At 37.4% G+C, this 20,643-nt stretch overlaps 1 protein-coding gene across 4 annotated transcripts in view; it reads left to right on the top strand.

The window, feature by feature from the left end:
• LARS1 (leucyl-tRNA synthetase 1) overlaps nt 1-12,741 on the top strand; it is a 75,249-nt gene extending 62,508 nt beyond the window's left edge. For all 4 annotated transcript variants that reach the window (XM_038530517.1, XM_038530515.1, XM_038530516.1 and 1 more), the window contains 4 exons: nt 1,963-2,067; nt 3,603-3,698; nt 7,652-7,784; nt 12,335-12,741. In XM_038530517.1, the coding sequence (XP_038386445.1) occupies nt 1,963-2,067; nt 3,603-3,698; nt 7,652-7,784; nt 12,335-12,540 (540 nt within the window). In that variant the 3' untranslated portion in view covers nt 12,541-12,741. The remainder of the gene's footprint in view (nt 1-1,962; nt 2,068-3,602; nt 3,699-7,651; nt 7,785-12,334) is intronic.
• The last annotated feature ends 7,902 nt before the right edge of the window (nt 12,742-20,643 follow it).

The following is a 20,643-nucleotide window of genomic DNA, read 5'->3' as shown; positions in this document are numbered from 1 at the left end:
GTGTTTTTATTAGATCCTGTTACTGGAACCAAGATATTATATTTGTATAGGTTTGCTTTAACAGGATAAACATTGTTTATAGTGGTTAGACTAGAGTTTTTCAACAATGGTTCTATTGATATTGTGGGCTGATAGTTCTCTCTTGTGGGAGGCAATCCTATGCATTATAGGATCTTTAGCAGTATCTTTGTCTTCTACCAGTTAGGTGCCTGTAGAATATCCTCTTCACCCCCTCCAGTTGTGACAACCAGAAATTCTCTGGTCATTGCTAAATGTGTCTTGGGGACATAATCTGTTGCTACCTCCCACCTCTGTCATTTGAGAAACATTGCAGTAGGCTCAGCTTTCTTCATAGAAATAACAGATTTCTTGTATTTCTTACAGAGAAACAGAAAGAAGGTTGTATGTTGCTAGAGCTCAGGCTTTGGGGTCAGACAGATCTTGGTTCAAATCCTTTTTGTCTGCCAGTTCTTAGTTTTGACACCTTAGACAAGTCCCTTAAATTCTCTGGGTCACATGTTTTTTCATCTATTAAGTGAGGAAGTTAATAGAACCTATATTTTAGGAGTGTTGTGAGGAGTAAATGAAATAATATACTTAACACACTTAATGCTTTCTGTCAAAAAGTAGACTCGGTAAATGTTTTTTTAAAAATGTAAATTAGTGTCTTTCAGGCTGCTAGGAATGTAGTGGTTATTCTTGGAGTTTAGATTAATTCTTGAATCTTCTAGGCTACACATGCCTGCCTGAAGGCAACTAACTTTTAGTTTGTCCTATATTGGAGTAGATGGTATTCTTAGAAAAGCCTTTTTGTTCTAGACCAGAATCAACTCTCAGAGCCTTACGGTCTTTCACGTTTCAGAAATAATTTAGAATCTTGGATTGACCTTCACCAATCAAGTTATATCTGCTGATATGCTTGTAATTCATTGATTCCCTACTTTGGCTATTGCCATTGGTCAGAATGCCAGATCCATTGTCAATATCTGGATCCAACCAAATATTTCATCATTGATTGCAAAGTTTGATGATGTACTTTACAGAATCCAGTGAAACTGATTTGAAAACTTCTGTAGTTAGATGAATCTTACTAGCTTCAAGAGTTGGCTTTTTAGAAAACCAGTATTAGGCTTTTTTAAGTAATATATTTTCTTCAGTAATATTAGGGATGTGCCACGCATATTAGTGGTTTGAAACTTCGCAAAGTTGTTTTGTAAATCTGAGAATAAGAAAATAGCTTCTAGCGCTTTTTCATAGGAAAAGAAACAACTTGGACAGAAAATAAGAATAGTGTATATTAGGAATCATGTCAGGTCACTTTCATGTAAGTATAGCATGTTCTAGGCAGTTAGCTATACTTGTTTATATGAATTTGGATCTCGAGGATCACATTTAATGTGGCAAATATTTTGTTTCATTTTCAAGAAAATTAAGAAATTGTTTTTATATGCCACAGGATTATCTCAGTACCCATATGACTTAATTTTTTTTTAATTTGTAGAAATTGTTTGTTTATTATTAATTCACCATTCTCTGAACTAGCTTTAAAGATGTGTTATCTTAGAAAATTAAATTTTTTTTTCTTTTGGGTTACCTGCAGGGATATTTCTGCACATTTGTTTGATTCCTTGTCAAAGTGAATTCTTTGGGTTTGCATATTAGTTCATTCTAAATAAACAATGATAAAATCATATTTCTTTTATAAATGAAAACTCTGTCCTTCCAGTCTTTTCAGTGTTGCCTTAATCTTATCATACTTCAAGTGATAATTATTCTGAACTAATAATTTCATTAACAAGCAAACATAGATAAGGGAAACCATGAGTCCAAGGCCTTTCCTTTAGCTGTTCAAATTTGAAGATTTTATCAGTTGAGGGAAGAGTGATTGCTTTGGAGGAAATGTATTCTTTTCAACGTATCCTTAATGTGATTTTTGTTTTTCAAAACTTTTTTGGCTTTTAGGAAAATCTGGAGAAGATGGGACCTCGTGTTCTGGATTTGCAGCTAGAATTTGATGAACAGGTGGTGCTGATGGAGAATTTAGTTTACCTGACCAATTCCCTTGAGGTAAGACAGGCCAATGAGTTAACTATAGTAAACATAATCCAGTTGTTTTGTTTTATGATAAACCTTTTTGTAAACATCTCTGTCTTTAGTACCTTTACCAAATATAACTGTCAAAAATATTTTTGGAGGGAAATAGAATGGTGGGTACAGAAGTTGCAGGAAGAAAAAAATAATGTGATCTTACTCAGTGTATCAGTTATTTTATACATAAAATACTAACTGTATGTGCCTGGATCCCTCCCCCCGCAAATTCTCTTTAAAAACAAAATGAGAGGAGATATTATATTCAGATACTTTAGAAATCTCTCATTTATGGAAGAATTGCTTCTTTTTTTCCTTCTTCCCATTTAAGCCTCAGATGTACAGGATCAACTTAATTGGATTCCTTTGTTCCTGAGGTGTTATCATAGGTCCCTGCCTGACCCTGTTTTGTGTTGTTTCAAAGTTAATAATGTAATGAACACCCGTGAATGTATTACTAAACTCAAGAACTAAAACGTTACCAATAGCTTTCACTTATCTGGGGAGTTTTTCCCCATTCTATTTTTCTACCTCAATCACTTCATATATAGATCCTAAAAATGCTGTCTCTCAGATAACTTAGGCAGAATGAAAGATAATTTGCTCTAGGAAATTGTGTTAGATGACTCAGAAAAGTGATTCTCATAATAATGAAGACACTTGACTTAAAAAAATGCAGGTTTAGATTTTGAATAAAATTGTTCCATGAAATACAGGAATGGAAGGAAGTTATTTCTAAATAAACATTTTATGTCCTATAATTATAAATGAGTTAAATAATTCAATTACTAAATATTGGTAGGTATTTATTTTATGTATAATTTCTAAATGTTCATATATACTCATGGAGGTCAAAAAAAGTTTTTGAATTTTTTCACTGGGACAACGGGGACCCCTTATATTGAGGGTCATCTTATATTGAGGCATATACAATATGCTACATTTTTGAGTTTTTCTATTTATTTAAGTGAAAGTCTTTATAAAAAAATCAAAATTGAGTAAATTCTTATTCTCAAATGCTAAGTTTCTGAACTTTTTTCATTCAAGTGGAGGTCTTTTATGCTGCTTTTCAGTTTCTCTTATACAGCAGATAGATGCCAGATTTCATTACAGAAAGTGGTAAACGTGACTATGTAAATAATAATACTATGAGATATTTAAGATGAGTGTGAAATAATTGTACATTTCATTTAATTTTATGTGGAAAATAATAAAATCACGCAGACCATTTTCCTAAGACTTTTAATTAATAATTTTTTTTAATGGACATTTAAATTATTTAGTCTTTTGCTCTTCAAACAATGTTGTGCTGTGGGAGCATTCGATCCTGAATTTCATAGAGCTCTCTCAGTCCTGTCCTGTGCTTGGCTGGCTTTTTGAGGAACGCACAGACCATTTTGTGTTAAGTGGAGAACCTAGCTTTGCTCTTTGGGGAAATGAGGAAATGAGGTGATGGTTAATTTTAATCATATTAAGTGATACTGATGACTTTCATTTTCCCTCCTTCTCTTTAGCTAGAACACATAGAAGTCAAGTTTGCCTCCGAAGCAGAAGATAAAGTCAGGGAAGACTGCTGTCCTGGGAAACCACTTAATGTTTTCAGGACAGAAGTAAGTTGAAAAGATCTCACGGAATCATTGCATTTTAGAGCTAGAAGAGACCTTAGATATTACATCCACACCCATCATTTAAAGATGGAAGGAAGTGAGGTGCAGAGACGTGAAGTGATTGTTTTGGTGTAGGCTACATAGTTTGTTAGAAATGAAGCTGAGGGATCCCTGGGTGGCACAGCGGTTTGGCGCCTGCCTTTGGCCCAGGGCGCGATCCTGGAGACCCGGGATCGAATCCCATGTCGGGCTCCCGGTGCATGGAGTCTGCTTCTCCCTCTGCCTGTGTCTCTGCCTCTCTCTCTCTCTCTCTCTCTCTCTATGTGACTATCATAAATTAAAAAAAAAAAAAAAATGAAGCTGGGTTTGAACTCTTCTAATTCCCTGGTTGGTGCTATGTTCACTTTCCCTTGCTCTTGTGGGTGACATCGGATGTTAAAATAGAATTTTCAAAACCTGATTTTTTTTAACCTATTTTTTTCTTTTTTTAAAATTTTAATTCCAGTATAGTTAACATACTGGAATTGTGTTGTGTGAGTTTCAGGTATATAATATGGTGATTCAGCAATGCTATACATTAGTCAGGGCTCATCATGATAATTGTACTCTTAGTCACTGTCACCTCTTTCCTCCAACCCTCAACCACCTCCTCTATGGTAACCATCAGTTTGTTCTCTATAGCTAAGAGTCTGTTTTTTGGTTTGTCTCTTTTCTGCTTTGTTTGTTTTGTTTCTTAAATATTCCACACATGAGTGAAATCCTATTGTATTTATCTTTCTCTGACTGATTTATTTCACTTAGCATTGTACTCTAGATCCATCCATGTTGCAAATTGGAAGATTTTATTCTTTTTTATGGCTGCGTAATATTCAAGTGTGTGTGTGTGTCCACACCATGTTGTCTTTATTCATTCATCAGTTGATGGACATTTGGGCTATTTCCATAATTTGGCTATTGTAAATAATGCTGAATAAATGTAGGGGTACATATATCTTTTTGAATAACTGTTTTTGTATTCTTTGCATAAATATCCAGTAGAGGAATTACTGGATCATATGGTAGTTCAACTTCTAACTTTTTGAGGAACCTCTACACTGCTTGCTTGCTTGCTTGCTTGCTTGCTTTTTTAAGATTTTATTTGTTTATTAATGAGAGACATATTGAGAGAGAGAGAGAGAAAGAGAGAGGCAGAGACACAGGCAGAGGGAGAAGCAGGCTCCATGCAGGGAGCCTGATGTGGGACTTGATCCCGGGACTCCAGGATCACACCCTGGGCCAAAGGCAGGCACTAAACTGTTGAGCCACCCAGGGATCCCCCTCCATACTGTTTTCTAAAGTGGAGGCAACAGTTTGCATTCTCACCAACAGTGCACAGTGGTTCCTTTTTCTCCACATTCTCACCAACACCTATTGTTCCTTGTGTTGTTGATTTTAGCCATTCTGACAGGTGTGAGATGGTATCTCATTGACGTTTTTTGTTTTTTGTTTTTCATTTTTTTTCATTGTCATTTTGATTTGATGAGTGATGTTGAGCATCTTTTCATGTGTCTTTTTTTTTTAAGATTTTATTTATTTATTCATGAGAAACACAGAGAGAGGCAGAGAAGCAGAGAGGCAGAGACACAGGCAGAGGGAAAAGCAGGCCCCATGTGGGGAGCCCGACATGGGACTTGATCCTGGTTCTCCAGGTTCTCCAGGATCACGCCCTGGGCTGAAGGTGGTGCTAAACTGCTTAGCCACCCAGGCTACTATCTTTTCATGTGTCTCTTTGCCATCTGGATGTCTTCTTTGGAAAAATGTTTTTGTCTTTTGCCTATTTTCAATTGGATTATTTGTATTTTTAATTGTGGTTATTATTGGTGTTGAGTTGTATCAGTTCTTTATGTATTTTAGGTACTAACCCTTTAGCTGATATGTCATTTGCAAATATCTTCTCCCATTTTGTAGGCTGCCTTTTAGTTTGGCTGATTGTTTCCTTCTCTGTGCAGAAGCTTTTTATTTTGATGTAGTCTCAATAGTTTATTTTTGCTTTTGTTTCCCTTGCCTCAGGAGACATATCTAGAAAAATATTGTTACAGCTGATGTCAGAGAAATTACTGCCTCTGCCCTCTTCAAGGATTTTTATGGTTTCAGGTCTCACATTTAGGTCTTTAATCCATTTTGAGTTTATTTTTGTGTCAAAACCTGACTTTTATTAAAAAATAGAATGGAGGGACACCTGAGTGGCTCAGTCGTTGAGCCATCTGCCTTCGGCGTAGGTTGTGATCCCGGGGTCCTGGGATTGAGTTCCGCATCATGCTCCCCGTGAGGAGCCTGCTTCTCCCTCTGCCTATGTCTGTGTCTCTCTCTTTATGTCCCTCATGAATAAATAAATAAAATCTTAAAAAAAAATAGAATGGAAATTGAAATGTAATTTTTTTTTTAAAGTGAAGAGGAGCTTTCATACTTCAGATGAGTCTTGGTTTGATATTGTTATTCAAGGCTTTTTGGCTTTTGGCATAAACCAGATTGATGAATCATCTTCCTTTATACTAGAACTGCTTTTTCCCCCTTATTTTTTGGCCAGTATTGGTGAAGATAAGCAGATTTTGGAGTTTTGGGAGATTCTGTTTATTTAATCTCAAAGAATCCATTGCCCAGTGGAGTGCAATTGTGAGTCTATAAAGTGCCCTGTTTTTCTTGAGAAGCGGAAGACTAATAAGTATCCCGTTACTTTTACCATGTTTAATTGAAAATGTAACAAAGAGGAAAAGCCTATTTTGAAAGAATAAGGTAATCACAATCATGAATACTCCCTGAATTTATCATTGTGTTATGCATACTCTCATTACATTAAAATATGGTAGCTTTTTAAAGTGCGGTCCTTGGGCCCATGGATAGGTACATAAAATAGAGTTCCCTATATAGATATTTGTTTGTTTTTTTAAGATTTATTTATTTTAGAGCGAGAGCAAGTTGAGGGGGGGGGCAACGGGAGAGAAGCAGACTCCCTACTGAGTGCAGAGCCCATCCTGCAGCTCCATCTCACAACCCTGAGATCAGGACCTGAGCCAAAATCAAGAGTTGGGCACTTAACTGACTGAACCACCTAGGTGCGCCATAAATATGTTTGTTTGTTTGTTCCTTCCTTCCTTCCTTCCTTCCTTCCTTCCTTCCTTCCTTCCTTTCTTTCTTTTTAAAGATTTTATTTATTCATGAGGGACACAAAGATAGAAACATAGACATAGACAGAGGGAGATGCAGGCTCCTCATGGGGAGCCTGATGTGGGACTTGATCCCAGGACCCCAGGATCACAACCAAGCCAAAGGCAGAAGCTCAACCACTGAGCCACCCAGCTGCCCTCTTTTGACTTGAACTACTTTCAGACATTCTATTAACCTATTATGTCTTTACGTTTTTCATAAGACTTAGTTGACGTTTTCCACTTAAAATAATGAGCAACGTCTTTGACTATATATAGCTTTTATAATGTAGGATGTAGTATGGCATATGACTGAGGTTAATCCTGCCCCTGCCTTTTATTGGCTATGTGGCCTTGAGCTACTATTTAAATATTTCTGGTTTTCAGCTTCTCATCTGTGAAAAGGGGTTTTAAAGAGCTACTTTTCAGGAAATAGGAATAATGTCTACAAAATGCTTAGTACAGTGCCTGGTACATAGTAGAAATTCAATAAATGATGAGAGTTGAAGAAGAGAAAATATAATTATTGTTATTATCCATCATATTTTTTATCAATATTAATATATTACTCAGTCATTTTTATGTAGGCATTTGGTTGTAAGCATGAGCTTTTGTACATTTTTTCTTTCATATTTCAGTATCCCTTGGTCTTGATTTTAGAATACCAGATTTAAATTTTTGGTTGGACATTAAAATTTAGCAGAGATTTTTCTCTCCCTCAGCAGTATTCAGATTTGATTTCATGTAACAGTCATTTTCTCTTTATTTTCCTAGCCTGGTGTGTCAGTCTCCCTAGTGAATCCCCAGCCATCAAATGGCCACTTCACAACCAAAATTGAAATCAGGCAAGGGGATAACCGCGATTCTATAATCAGGCGTTTAATGAAAATGGACCGAGGCATCAAAGGTAAATGGTTTCCCAGAAATGCACATTTGACAGTAGTTTGTGGATATGATGAGTTCTAAGCAGAGGGCAGAAGGAAGAGTAACTGGCCTGCTTAGGGACAGCAGTGTCATGTTGTCCAAACAGTATTGGACTCAGAATCAGAAGGCCTATGCTCTCTTTGGGACATTGTAGCTGTGTAGCTCAGTGACTTGGCCATGTCACTTAGACTCTAAACTGATCTCTCTTTTAGTAAAATGAGGCTACTGGATTAGATATTTTTCTAAGACTGCATCTAGCTTTAAAATTGTAACAAGCAATTTCTATCTCTTGGAGGTTTTGAGATTGAAGGCACATGGTATACTTAGTATGTTAAACTAACCTGCCTGCTAGGTCTGTTCCTGGGGACAGAAGAGAAACAGGGTAAAACTTGTTGAGTGTCTGCCATGTATTTGCCATTTAATCTTTTAATTGCCCGAGAATGGAGAGGGTATTACCATTCCCCTTTTACAGATGATGACATGTTGCACAGAAAGGCTACATGACTAGCAGATTTCATTCAGGTGGTAAATGCTAGAGCTGGAATTCAAACTCAGGTCTGTTTGACTCCAAGATCATATTCTTTCTTCTAAACAATGTGTTTCCAGCTAAAATATGTAAATAATCTTAATTTCTTATCAAGATTAAGTCTAGATCTTCCACAATTAGACTTAATATAATTATTTATAGTTTTTTTTTTTTTTTTTTTTTAATCACTCAGCCAGGTCTGAGGCTAAGCAGGGTGTGAAGGGAGTTAATGTATCTCTGTATTATTTTTCTACCAAATTATAAAGACAAATTAGTCTTGAGATTCCCTGTTGTGCATTCTCTCTCTTTCTCTTCTTGATGGCAATCAAGAGTTGATTGGGTCACATTCTATCAGTATAGAAATTTTCTGAAAAGGTTTAGAAATCCAAGACCTAATTTATGGAACTGTATTCAGGTCAGCAATATTACATTAACATAGAAGACTTAAAATAGCCTTTTGGAATTCGTTCTACAGGTATTTTTTGTTCTCTTGAGGCTATTTATGCATCTTGTGTGGGCATTTCTTCGGACACTCTCAGTATAGTGTATGTAGTGTATATGGAGAGACTCTTCTGTATGTATGAGTGGTTTTGGGGGGCCCACAAAGTACTGTTCATTATGAGATGCTACATCTCTTGAAGGAGCAGGGCACTAAGCTATTCAAATACATGATCATAATCTAAGGAGGAACTGCTGTGTACAGTAAGGGAGATGTAGATAAAGTTTATAGCACAGAAAAAGGTGAGATTATTTACAGCTATGGCGATCAGGGATGTATTTACAGAGAAAATAACTGTTTGGATGGGACCTTGGAAATTATACCCAGGAGGGGATGTCAGCAGGGTGGATCTCTCGTGTTTCACTGTCTAGCAGCAGTACATTAGGGTTAGGGATTTTTCATTTGTAAACATTTTTTAAAATTGTGGTAAAATACATATAACATAAAATTAACCATTTTGGCCCTTTTTAAGTGTATAGTTCAGTGGCATCAAGTACATTTGCATTGTTGTGCAACCATCAATATTATTCACCTTCAGAACTGTTTCATCATTCCACACTGAGACCCAGTACCCATTAAACAGTACCTCCCCAGTCTCCGTCCCTATAGTCCCTGGTAACCACTATTCTCCTTGCTGTCTCTTTATATTTGACTATTCTGGGTACCTTGTGTAAGTGGAATCACAAAATGGTGAATAAGTGTCTTATTTTGCTTAGCAAAATGTCCAGGTTCATCCATGTTGTTAAAGACATTTATCCGTTTCCTTGGTAAACCATGTAGTGCCATCCTTAGAACTTAGAGGCCACAGAAAGCAGAACTTGAAAACTTTGAAATATGAACATACAGGAAGCCATTCTGTGACCTTCCTTTTGGCTTGTTTTCTACTGCATATATTTGGTCATGAGAAGATTTTGTAATAGGAAGAATACTGATATTTAAAGAACAATATGGTGGCTTTTAAAGAAAATAGATAGTTCTGTGGAACCACTAGGTAGGATTATTATGAAGTTGTAGCATGTGAGAGGATGTTTTCCTATATCGAAAACTGTAATTTGTAATGTTACAAGTGCCTCCCTTTTAAATACTCTCAGATACAGGACTGACAAGGTTCTTCAGGATTGTACTGGAATGTATTTTCTGTATCTCGTCTTTTCTCTCTGAGCCTCCGGCATAATTCTTACATCCTTTGTCATACTAGCTGTGAATAATATTATCATAAGTGCTTTAAGTTTGACATTCGTAGCTGCTATGAATTTTTTAGAGTGGATAGAAATGTTAGGGTGGAGTTTGAAATTGATATTCCTTCAAGTATCTTCAGAAGAGCTCTAACCTTGAGACTTCTCCAGAAGCCCTCAGGATGCTTTGATATCTAAGGGGGCTAAGTGTATCGAGTGTATGAGACGGGAAGGGAGTGAAATTCAATAACATATTTCTTAGTCTGTTTGCTGCAAAAGCCAGTTAGTCGTCCAATTAGTGCCAATTGCATGGAGGGTGATTATGATCTAGGTCCAGGAGGAACTGGAGTGAAACCATTTCTCTCCACAAAGGCCACTGAGCAACTATTTGATGATAATGACTTTAAATCACTCCCAGCCCATGCCGCATGTGAACTGATAACATGGAGGTGAAAGGCTGCATTGCACATTATCAATCCCTAGGGACTTTGAGTCACTCTCATCTTTTCTCTAAGTGCCTCAATTCTTGTGTAGTCGCAGACTTAAACTTCTACATTTTCAATGATGAGAGAGGTCTGCGATAAGAAAAGAGAATAAAACCACTAAGAAAGCTCCAAGAATTATTGGCAGTAATGAGCTACATGGTGCAACATCAAAGCAAATATGTTTTGTCACTTAGATGCCTGATTGAGTATTAAGGCTTCTTTGAAATAGTTTGATTCAGAATTGCTGGGAATGATGAGGGAGGTCTGTTTCAGAGAAGAAGGGAGAAAGAGAGGAGGATAAAGAAGGAGAGGGAGACGGAGGGAGGCGTGGGAAGGGTGCAGATCTGCAGTAAAAGGCCTCATGCATAAAATCCGCTGGCTGAACTTCTCACTGCTTCCATAGCAAAATATTTAGTATCACCAGTGTGCATGTTGAATTGTAATAGCTATTAAAATGAATTGTATTCTTGCTCCCAAATAAGACTCTCTGGCAGGGTTTGCCTTCATGGTAGTCTTAGGTAATTATTCTGTAAGCTTCAATATCCCTACATTAAACTTGAAGTCTTTCAGTCTTTGTTTCCCAAAGAGAATATAATGCCTGGATAACTTGTACTCCTGGCATAGCCACCAGCTGCATTAATGTCTGCTTTTATGTCTTATCCCTCTCATGCTATGCTTCATACTCAAGGCAGCATGAGGGAGTGTAGCTCACGGACCACCTAGCAGCCTGCTTTAGGAAGGGGTGGGAGCTAATTCAGAAAATACCTCCTATTTCTGTAGATTGGGTTAAGTATAACTAGCCATGCTACACTTAGAATGAGATATAAGCCCAGAATCAGCATTTGTAGTCATTTATGATGTTTTTCTACTGTATAAAATAAAAGCACTTGATGTCGGGATATCTCAAAATTGCTGAAATAAATAAATTTTTTTCAGGCTCAGTTGTTGGCAGGATTGTTGATCATAAATTTGTTCAAGGGGCAAATGCTTTCTTTGCCAGGAGCCATCTTATCAGCTTGCACAAGAGCAGATCAGGAAAATCTCAAGCAGGGCAGAGTTGGAGCTCATCCAGAAGCTCAAAAGTCTGAAAGCTGTGCCCTTTCCCCCTGTCCTTCTTCATCTCTCCTTGTATCTCATCAGCTTGGTAATACAAATAACTTTTCATCCTTTGAGCAAAACAAGAAACTGGCAATGCTATTTCTTAGAGTAGTAATTGTTTTTCTAGAAGTATCTTTCAAAAAAAAGCTACAACTCTCACAGTTTTAATGTATCCCAGGAACCAAGACAAGAAAGAGGAAAGAGTTTTAGACTTAATTGATGGTTAATTGAAGCATATAGAAAGTGATTTGAGAAACCATTTAGGGCAGCCCGGGTGGCTCAGCGGTTTAGCGCCGCCTTCAGCGCAGGGCCTGATCCTGGAGACCTGGGATCGAGTCCCATGTCAGGCTCCCTGCATGAAGCCTGCTTCTCCCTCTGCCTGGGTCTCTGCCCCCCCTCCCCCCCTCTCTGTGTCTCTCATGAATAAATAAAATCTTTAAAAAAAAAAGAGAGAGAGAAATCATTTAGGATAATGCTCAAAAATATACTCAATCCTTCCTCTTGGTTTATAATTCCAGGTGTTACATAGAATCTCTATCTCTGAATCTTTGATCTGTGTAGAAGCTGACAGCAGGAAGATTTGTCAGATTTAGCTTTGCTTTCTGAGATTGAGTGTTATTTAATAATCTCGTGAAAATATCTTTTAGATAAACAACCAGTGTTTTTTAAACTTGAATTGTCAGGTTTAGGCATGGGTTTGAGTCAGTGGTTATAGGTAAATGCTCATATTGGTCATCTTTTTTTCTGTAGACCTTTCTAAAGTGAAGCTGATGAGATTTGATGATCCACTGTTGGGACCTCGGCGAGTTCCTGTCCTGGGAAAAGAGCACACTGGGAAGACTCCCATTTCTGAGCATGCTGTTTTCCACGTGGACCTCATGAGCAAGAAAATTCATCTCACTGAAAATGGGCTAGGGGCAGATATTGGTGATACAATTATCTATTTGGTTCATTAAACTCATGCAAATTGGAGATACATCCTGGTTTCTAGGGACATAACTATTCTGTGTCTTCAGATTAGGTGTGAGAACCTTAGACTGGACCTTAATAGACTTCATTTCCAACCATCAAATTCTGCCTGTAATCATATTTACACCAAGTCATCTTGGATTCCTGAACCTAATAAATTTTTTTTTTTTCCTTCTTGGGTCCTCTAAGAGAAGTAGTTTGTACCATACTTTTTTTTTTTTTTTTGGTCTTTTTACAAATTATTGCTATTTCCCAGAAGCTTCTGGTCTTTCAGATTAACACAAAAATGACAGTATGTTTCTTTTTGAGGTGTACTTTATACTACTTATGAAGGCTAAGGATTATCTAATTTTTTATATTATATCATTATGGAGTTAGCTGTATTTCTTTTTTTAAAATAAAAACTAAATTAGACAGCTAGTTTTAATTTTTAAAGAACATAACTCATGATTTAAAAAAACACATGAGAATATTTTGACTTAAGTATTTTGTATAAAGAACAAATAGGTCTTATATTTAAAGAATTCTTTTAGCTTTAATGTATTCGATTAGCTACCAGTAATATTTTTTCAGGGCTAACATCAATAGTTTATAAGCAGTTTATAATGATTTACACTAAATTTGGTCATTTTAAAAAAGGGTTTTTTCTCCCCAGGAACCTGCATTTGTCAGATTTAGATCATGTCCACTATATTGCAAATTTGTTTCATTCGAGCCAAAACATCTTTTGATATTATCTGTGCCATTCTGCTTCATATGAGGGAAAAATATTAGGTATTGATTGCCACTGGAGAAAAAACATTTCTGTTTCTTTAAGGATTCAACATGGGCAAAGATTGGGGTGTCTGGGTGGCTCGATTGGTTCAGCATCTTTCTCTTGATTTGGGCTCAGGTCATGATTTGAGAGTCGTGATATTGAGACTGTTGGCTCTCATAATCACCTGGGAATCTGCTTGAGATTCTCTCCCTCTGCTCCTCCCCCCACTCACGTGCACATGCGCTGTCTCTCAAACAATAAATCTTAAAAAAAAATGACTGTATGGGCAAAGGCCAATTCTGATAACCCTAAGGAACCTGAGTTCTAATTTTCAGGTTAAATCAAGAGATTTTACTGAACTATCTTCTTCAACAGTTTGACAGGTACTGGACCACACTGAATGCTTTATCATAGATCCATTGAAGTAAGTCATTGAATATTAGAACTCAAAGATCCCTTAGAGGACAAGTGCAAGTTATCATTTATCAGGTAAAGGCCAGCAGCATAGCATAGCATGTAAGGTTACATGCTCTGAAGTCAGACTAGCCAGGTTAGATTTCCACTCTTTCCATTTGCTACTTGGGTGATCTTGGCCAATTACTCAGACTCAGTTTCTTCATCTGTAAAATGGAAGTAATAATGTGCTTATCTACTTTCTAGGCTTATCAGAGATGTTTAGGTGAAACATTCTAGGAAAACCATATATATAGCATAGTACCTGGCAAGTGGTAAGACCTCAGTAGGTGTTACTGATTAATGATAATAATGATGATGATAATTAATAAAAAGCCCCAGGATGTATTGGTTTAAGATTATTTAGGCTGTAATCATGTCCTTTCTGTTGGTTTCTATGGGGCCACCATTTTGTTGTTTGCCCTCTGGATTCTTTTGCTGCTCCCTCACTGTGTATAGCCTTAATTATTCCCTAAATCAATTAATCTTTCCTCGTGCCTAATTACAAACTCACTTAAGTTTAACTTCGGTAAATTAAACTATATGTGTTTGGGGGAAAAAAACAAAAAGCAAACCAGGATGGAAAATAATTGCAATATTATGGATGATTATGCCTATTTCATTAGATGAGCCTACGAACCTCTGCTCCTTGGATTAAGTGTGAGTTGGAATTCATAGATCCTCTGTTCTTGCCGGCTTGAATCCTTGGTGCCTCTCTTAGAATGAGCATCTTGCTGGGCTGAATATGCTCCTTGTGTTTAAAGATACATAAGTTTTGTACATGGAAGCCTGCAAGCATGGGCCCATTGCTTGATCTGGTGCTCAACTAAAGAAGCAACAATTAGTTGAAATGCTGAAGAAAAGGCAGCCCCGGTGGCGCAGCAGTTTAGCGCTGCCTGCAGCCCAGGGCATGATCCTGAAGACCCGGGATCGAGTCCCACGTCAGGCTCTCTGCATGGAGCCTGCTTCTCCCTCTGCCTCTCTCTCTCTCTCTCTCTCTCTCTCTCTGTCTGTCTCTCTGCATCTCTATGAATAAATAAATAAAATCTTAAAAAAAAAAAAGAAATGCTGAAGAAAAACAGGCTGCATTCAGCTTACTATAATCATAGGAGTTTGGTACCTTCCTAAAGGATTTGAATTCCTTTTAAGTTGTGAAATATGCACACACAAAAGTGAATAACAAATATATAACACATACTCAAAATATAAAGATTAAATTAACAAAAATATTAGCAACAGCAAAACAATTATCAACAGAGCAAAATCCTATATAATCACCATTCAATCAAAGAACAGCACAACGCCAGCACCTCAGAAGCCTACCTTGTGCCTCCTCCCATAAAGACAAGACTGTGTCCCAGTCAATGTACAATTTTTATACCTGCTTTTTTTAACTGACATCTTTAAAAAAGATTTTCATATAAATTCAATTTAATTAACATATACTATCAGATTTTTTTTTTCTTCACTAACTGTTTTTATACATGTTCTGTGTGAATCTGAAAAGAATCTGAAAAGAATGTTTAGGGCAGCCCCAGTGGCCCAGTGGTTTAGCACCGCCTTCAGCCCAGGGTGTGATCCTGGAGGCCTGGGATCGAGTCCCATGTCAGGCTCCCTACATGGAGCCTGCTTCTCCCTCTGCCTGTGTCTCTGCCTCTCTCTGTGTGTCTGTTGTGAATAAATAAATAAAATCTTAAAAAAAAATGAAAAGAATGTTTATTCTGCAATCATAATGTTCTGTATATGTCCGTTAGGTTATAGTTGGCAGATTGAACTGTTCAAATCTGTATCCTACTGTTTTGTTCTTTTGGTTTGTTTTTGAGAGGTGTACTAAAATCTCCCAAGGTCATGGATTTACATATTTTTCCTTATAGTTCGTATGGTTTTTTTTTTTTTTTGATGCTGTTATTTGATGTATATAGATTTAAATTCTGTTATCTTCCTGGTAAACTGAACTTTTTCTAATTGGGTAGTGTTCCTCATTTTTAGAAATGTTTTTTGCCTAAAGGCTATGACATTAATATAATGACATCAGTTTTCTTTTGGTTAGTGTTGATGTGGAATATCTTTCTCCATCCTTTTACTTTTAACCTTCTGTGGTTTTATTTTAATATTTTATTTTGACAAATTTTAAACCTACAGAAAAGTTAAAAGAATTGGCCAATAAACATCCATATATCTATCACCTAGATTTACCGATTGCTGCATTTTGCCACCTTTGCTTTCTCTCTGTCGAAATATACATTTTTTTAAAATAAACTTTTTATTTTGGGATACTTCTAGATTTATGGAAAAGTTGCATCTATTGTACAGAGAGTTCCTATACACTCTTCATAGTTTCATAGTTTCCCCTCGTGTTAACAGACATCTTATATAGCCTTGGTTCAGTTGTCGGAACTAAATAATTAACATTGGTATTTTACTATTAACTAAATTAGAGCTAAATTATAGGCTTTATTTGGATTTCACCAGTTTTTGCACTGATGTCATTTTACTGTTTTATTATTGTAGGGTCTAATCCAGGATACCATTTTGCATTTCGAATATACTTACAAAAAATTCTGAACCATTTCACATTAAATTACACACACCATGCATGACACCTTACCTTTTAATACTGTAGCATGTAACTCCTAAGAACTAGGACATTCTCCTGTATAATCACTATATATGTGTGTGTATGTGTGTGTGTGTGTGTGTGTATATATATGTATATACATTTGCTCAAGAAATTTAACATGATGCAGTAATATTAGGTAATAAGCTTTCCTAATAAAAATGAAGTAATAAAATTTCCCCAGTAACCATTAATAATTTTTTTTTAACTCTTAGGATCTAATCAAAGATCAAGCATTAGATTTTGTGGTCATGTCTCTTCACCTTCAAGCTAAGACAGTTTCTCTACTTTCTTTTCTTTTTTGGTATTTCATGACTAACATTTTTGAAGACTCCATGGCAGTTGGTAGTAGTTTGTCTCACAATCTGAATTTGTCTATTTTCTCATTATTAGATTCAGATTTAAAATTCTTGGCAAGGCTAATGACATGGGTGATGTTTTCCCTGTATCACATTAGGATTGGTATGTTGATATATTATTGGTGGATTTCTCCCTTCCAAGTACTAACCAGGCCCGACCCTGCTTAGCTTCCGAGATCAGACGAGATCGGGCGCGTTCAGGGTGGTATGGCCGTAGACTGGTGGATTTCTCCATTGAAAAGGTTCTGTTTCCGTTTTAAAATTAATAAGGTGATTATTTGGAGACTTATGTGAATATTCTGTTAGCTACAAACTGTGATGAAATGGCAGGATTCACTGGTCATGTTTCTGCCATTTATTATTACATGGATAGTTGTAATAAGGTAAGTTCTTAATTTTGTCATTTCTTTTGTATTTATTAGATATAGTTCTTCTGTAAAGAAGAGGTTTCCCTTTTGCTCTCAATTGTTTTCTTTCATCGTTGTTTTGAAATCACTGGACTGATGGATTCTTTTTTTTTAGACATGCTGTAACCTCAATAAATTTACTCATTTGGTCTCTTAGTGATTTCAGAATTGGAAGTTCAGTACTATTATTAACAACAAATCTACTAAGTAGAGTTCAGGTTTTTTGAATAAGTAAAATACACAGTTCAAAAATAAAAGATTGATCCATTTAGAGAATTTTTTCTCTCTTGCACCATATTCCCTTCTATACTCTGTAGCTAACCACTCTCATTAGTTTCTGCATCGTCTCTTCTGTGTTTCTTTTTCCAAAAATAAGTAAATATTTATACGTACTTTCTAAAAGCTGAAGTATAATTGACATACAATGTTACACTGGTTTAGGTGTATAGTACAGTGATTCAGCAAGTCTGTACTTGCTTACAGGTGTAGCTCCCATCTGTCACCATAATGTGCTATTATCATCCCACTGACTATATTACCTGTGCTGCACCTTTCATCTCAGTGACTTATTTGTTCCATAACTGGAAGCCTGTATCTCCCACTCCTCTTCACCCATTTGTCCATCCCTCCACCCTCTACCCTCTGGCGACCATCATTTTGTCCTCTCTCTATATGTAATTTAATTTCTCTTTTGTTGTACAAAAAGCATCATGTTATATATAATTATTTTACACATTGCTTTTTAAAGTTAACATAGCTTGGATATTTTTTCACTTTAGTTCATAGAGATCTTTCCTTCTCCTCCTTTTCCTCCCTTCTCCCTTCTGCCTCTTCTTTTCTCTCTGCCTTGTGTCCCACTGCTGTGTCCACTCGTACCAGTTTATTCATCTCATCTCCTATGGATGGCACTTAGATTGTTTCTGAGCTTTTGATATTTTACAGACTTTGTATAGAATTATATAGTGAGTAACTTTGTGAATATGTGGTTTTATATTTGTAGAGGCAAATCTTTTTTTTTTAGGATTTTATTTTTAAGTAATCTCCACCCAACATGGGGCTTGAACTCACAACCTCAGATCAAAGAGTTACATGCTTCACTAGCTGATCCAGACAGACGCCCCTGTGGAGGTGAACCTTGGGAGTAAATTTCTAGAAGTGGGCTTGTAGGTGCAACGGCAAATGAATACGTAGTTTTGTTAGTCTGTAATCTGGGAAAAAGCCTATAATCTGGGCAAAAAAGGCATTTGTTAGCTTGTAATTTGGACAAAAAGAAAATATAGCAGGTCTAAAGGCTCTGAGGCAGGGACATGGTAGCTGGTGTGCTGAGGGGATTGCATGGAGGCCCCATGAAGAAACAGAAATGAGAGGTGGCCTGAAGATCATATGCACTAGTGGCAGAGCTAAGCTAGAGCCTTGGCCTCCCTACTTGCAGTTCATTGCAATACACACCCAACACAGGGCTTGAACCCACAACTCGAGATCAAGACCCGAGCTGAGATCAAGAATCAGACACCGAACCATCTGAATCACCCGGGCGCCCCCTGCAACACACTTGTTAAACAAAGAATGCATACATGCAAAACAGGAATCTATTTGACTGAGGGCAGTCATGTTAGGGCTATAAGAGGAGGGAGAAGTTCATATGGACCGAAGTCCGATGAGACTTCAAAGATGAGGCAGCACCATAAAGGAGGGCTGGGCCTGGAGTAGAGGTTGAAGCAGAGCAGATCCACCTCCCCGACTTTAGAACTAGGTGTGGATAAGGGCCTGGAGCTGAGAATAAGTATGTGGTTGGTGGGGAGTTAATGCCAGGAATAGAATGTTTATCTGGGAGAAATGAGAGGAAAATTGAAAACCAGTAAGTAAATTGGGCCTTGTAAAGATTCTCATATTCCAGGATGAAATTTGAAGTTGATTTGTCTGCACAGTCACTGCAAATTTTTGGCATAGGGATGAGGTAGTATGTTCTTGTGTTTTCTCTAGTTTGTGGTCATTGTGTCCATCTCTTTTTATCTTTTTAAAAAAATTTTTTTTAAGATTTATTTATTATGATAGACAGAGAAAGGCAGAGACACAGGCAGAGGGAGAAGCAGGCTCCATGCTGGGAGCCCGACGTGGGATTCGATCCCGGGACTCCAGGATCGTGCCCTGGGCCAAAGGCAGGCACCAAACCGCTGAGCCACCCAGGGATTCCCGCCCCCCCCCTTTTTTTTAAGATTTTATTTTCTCATGAGAAACAGAGGCAGAAACAGAGGGAGAAGCAGGCTTTCCATGGGGAGGCTGATACGGGACTCAATCCCAGGACCCAGGATCATGACCTGAGCCAAAGGCAGATGCTCAACCACTGAGCCACCCAGGCGTCCCCATCTCTTTTTATCTTGAAAAATTCATTCATTCAGTTGTTCTAGTGACTAGTAGAGATCAATGTGCCTGGCTCTGGTAGGCCCTCCTTGTTATCTGGTACTTTGGTTACACTGTTTCCTCTCCTTGCTGTCTTTGCACACAACTTCATCTCTGTATTGGAAAATACTCAGATGCCACCCAAGACTTGCAGAATCAATTAAGTGTTCTAATTGCCCACTGTTAGGCTTACAGCTTGATTGGTAATAAGGTGGGCACCCCTCCTCTCACTTCCAGAAAGCAAAACAACAGAATAAGATGTGATCCTTACTCCTAAGGGCTTAGGAATGTGACAGAGGAGTACTCACTTCACTCTGGAGGAGTAAATGGTATTTTATTCTTCTATCCCTCATTTTCCTTACCCTGGGATTCAGTCTAGAGCTGTGCTGTGCAGTAGTTTAGCCACTAACCCCCTGTCTAGAGCACATGAGAGGTGGAGAGTCTCAATTGAGGTGTGCTGTAAAAATGTGGGACATGGGGATCCCTGGGTGGCGCAGCGGTTTGGCGCCTGCCGTTGGCCCAGGGCGCGATCCTGGAGACCCGGGATCAAATCCCACATCGGGCTCCCGGTGCATGGAGCCTGCTTCTCCCTCTGCCTGTGTCTCTGCCTCTCTCTCTCTCTCTCCTCTCTCTCTCTCTGTGACTATCATAAATAAATAAAAATTAAAAAAAAATGTGGGACATGCTTTCAGTTCAAAGACTTGGTATGACAAAGAATAGAAGATACCTTGGTAATAATTTTCTATTGTTTACATGCTAAAATAATGTTTTGAATAAATTGTGTTAAAATACTTTAAAATTAGTTTCACCTTTCTTTTACTTTTTAAAAATATGGCTACTAGAAAATTTAAAATTGCATATGTGGCCTTGCATTGTATTTCTTTTGGACAGTGGCCTAGAGACTTGATGAAATTTAGGTCAAACATTATTTTGTACTGCATCATACCAAGAGGTCCATAATACGAGTTTTGTCCTACTCTTAATGACATTAAATTTGGTATTTTCCAAACCTCTATAACTCTTTTAAAGTTCCATTTTGGGGATCCCTGGGTGGCTCAGCGGTTTGGTGCCTGCCTTCGGCACGAGGTGTGATCCTG

This window comes from Canis lupus, chromosome 2, assembly GCF_011100685.1.
Source record: "Canis lupus familiaris isolate Mischka breed German Shepherd chromosome 2, alternate assembly UU_Cfam_GSD_1.0, whole genome shotgun sequence".
NCBI classification, from domain to species: Eukaryota; Metazoa; Chordata; class Mammalia; order Carnivora; family Canidae; genus Canis; species Canis lupus.
This window is presented reverse-complemented; position numbering and strand designations above follow the sequence as displayed.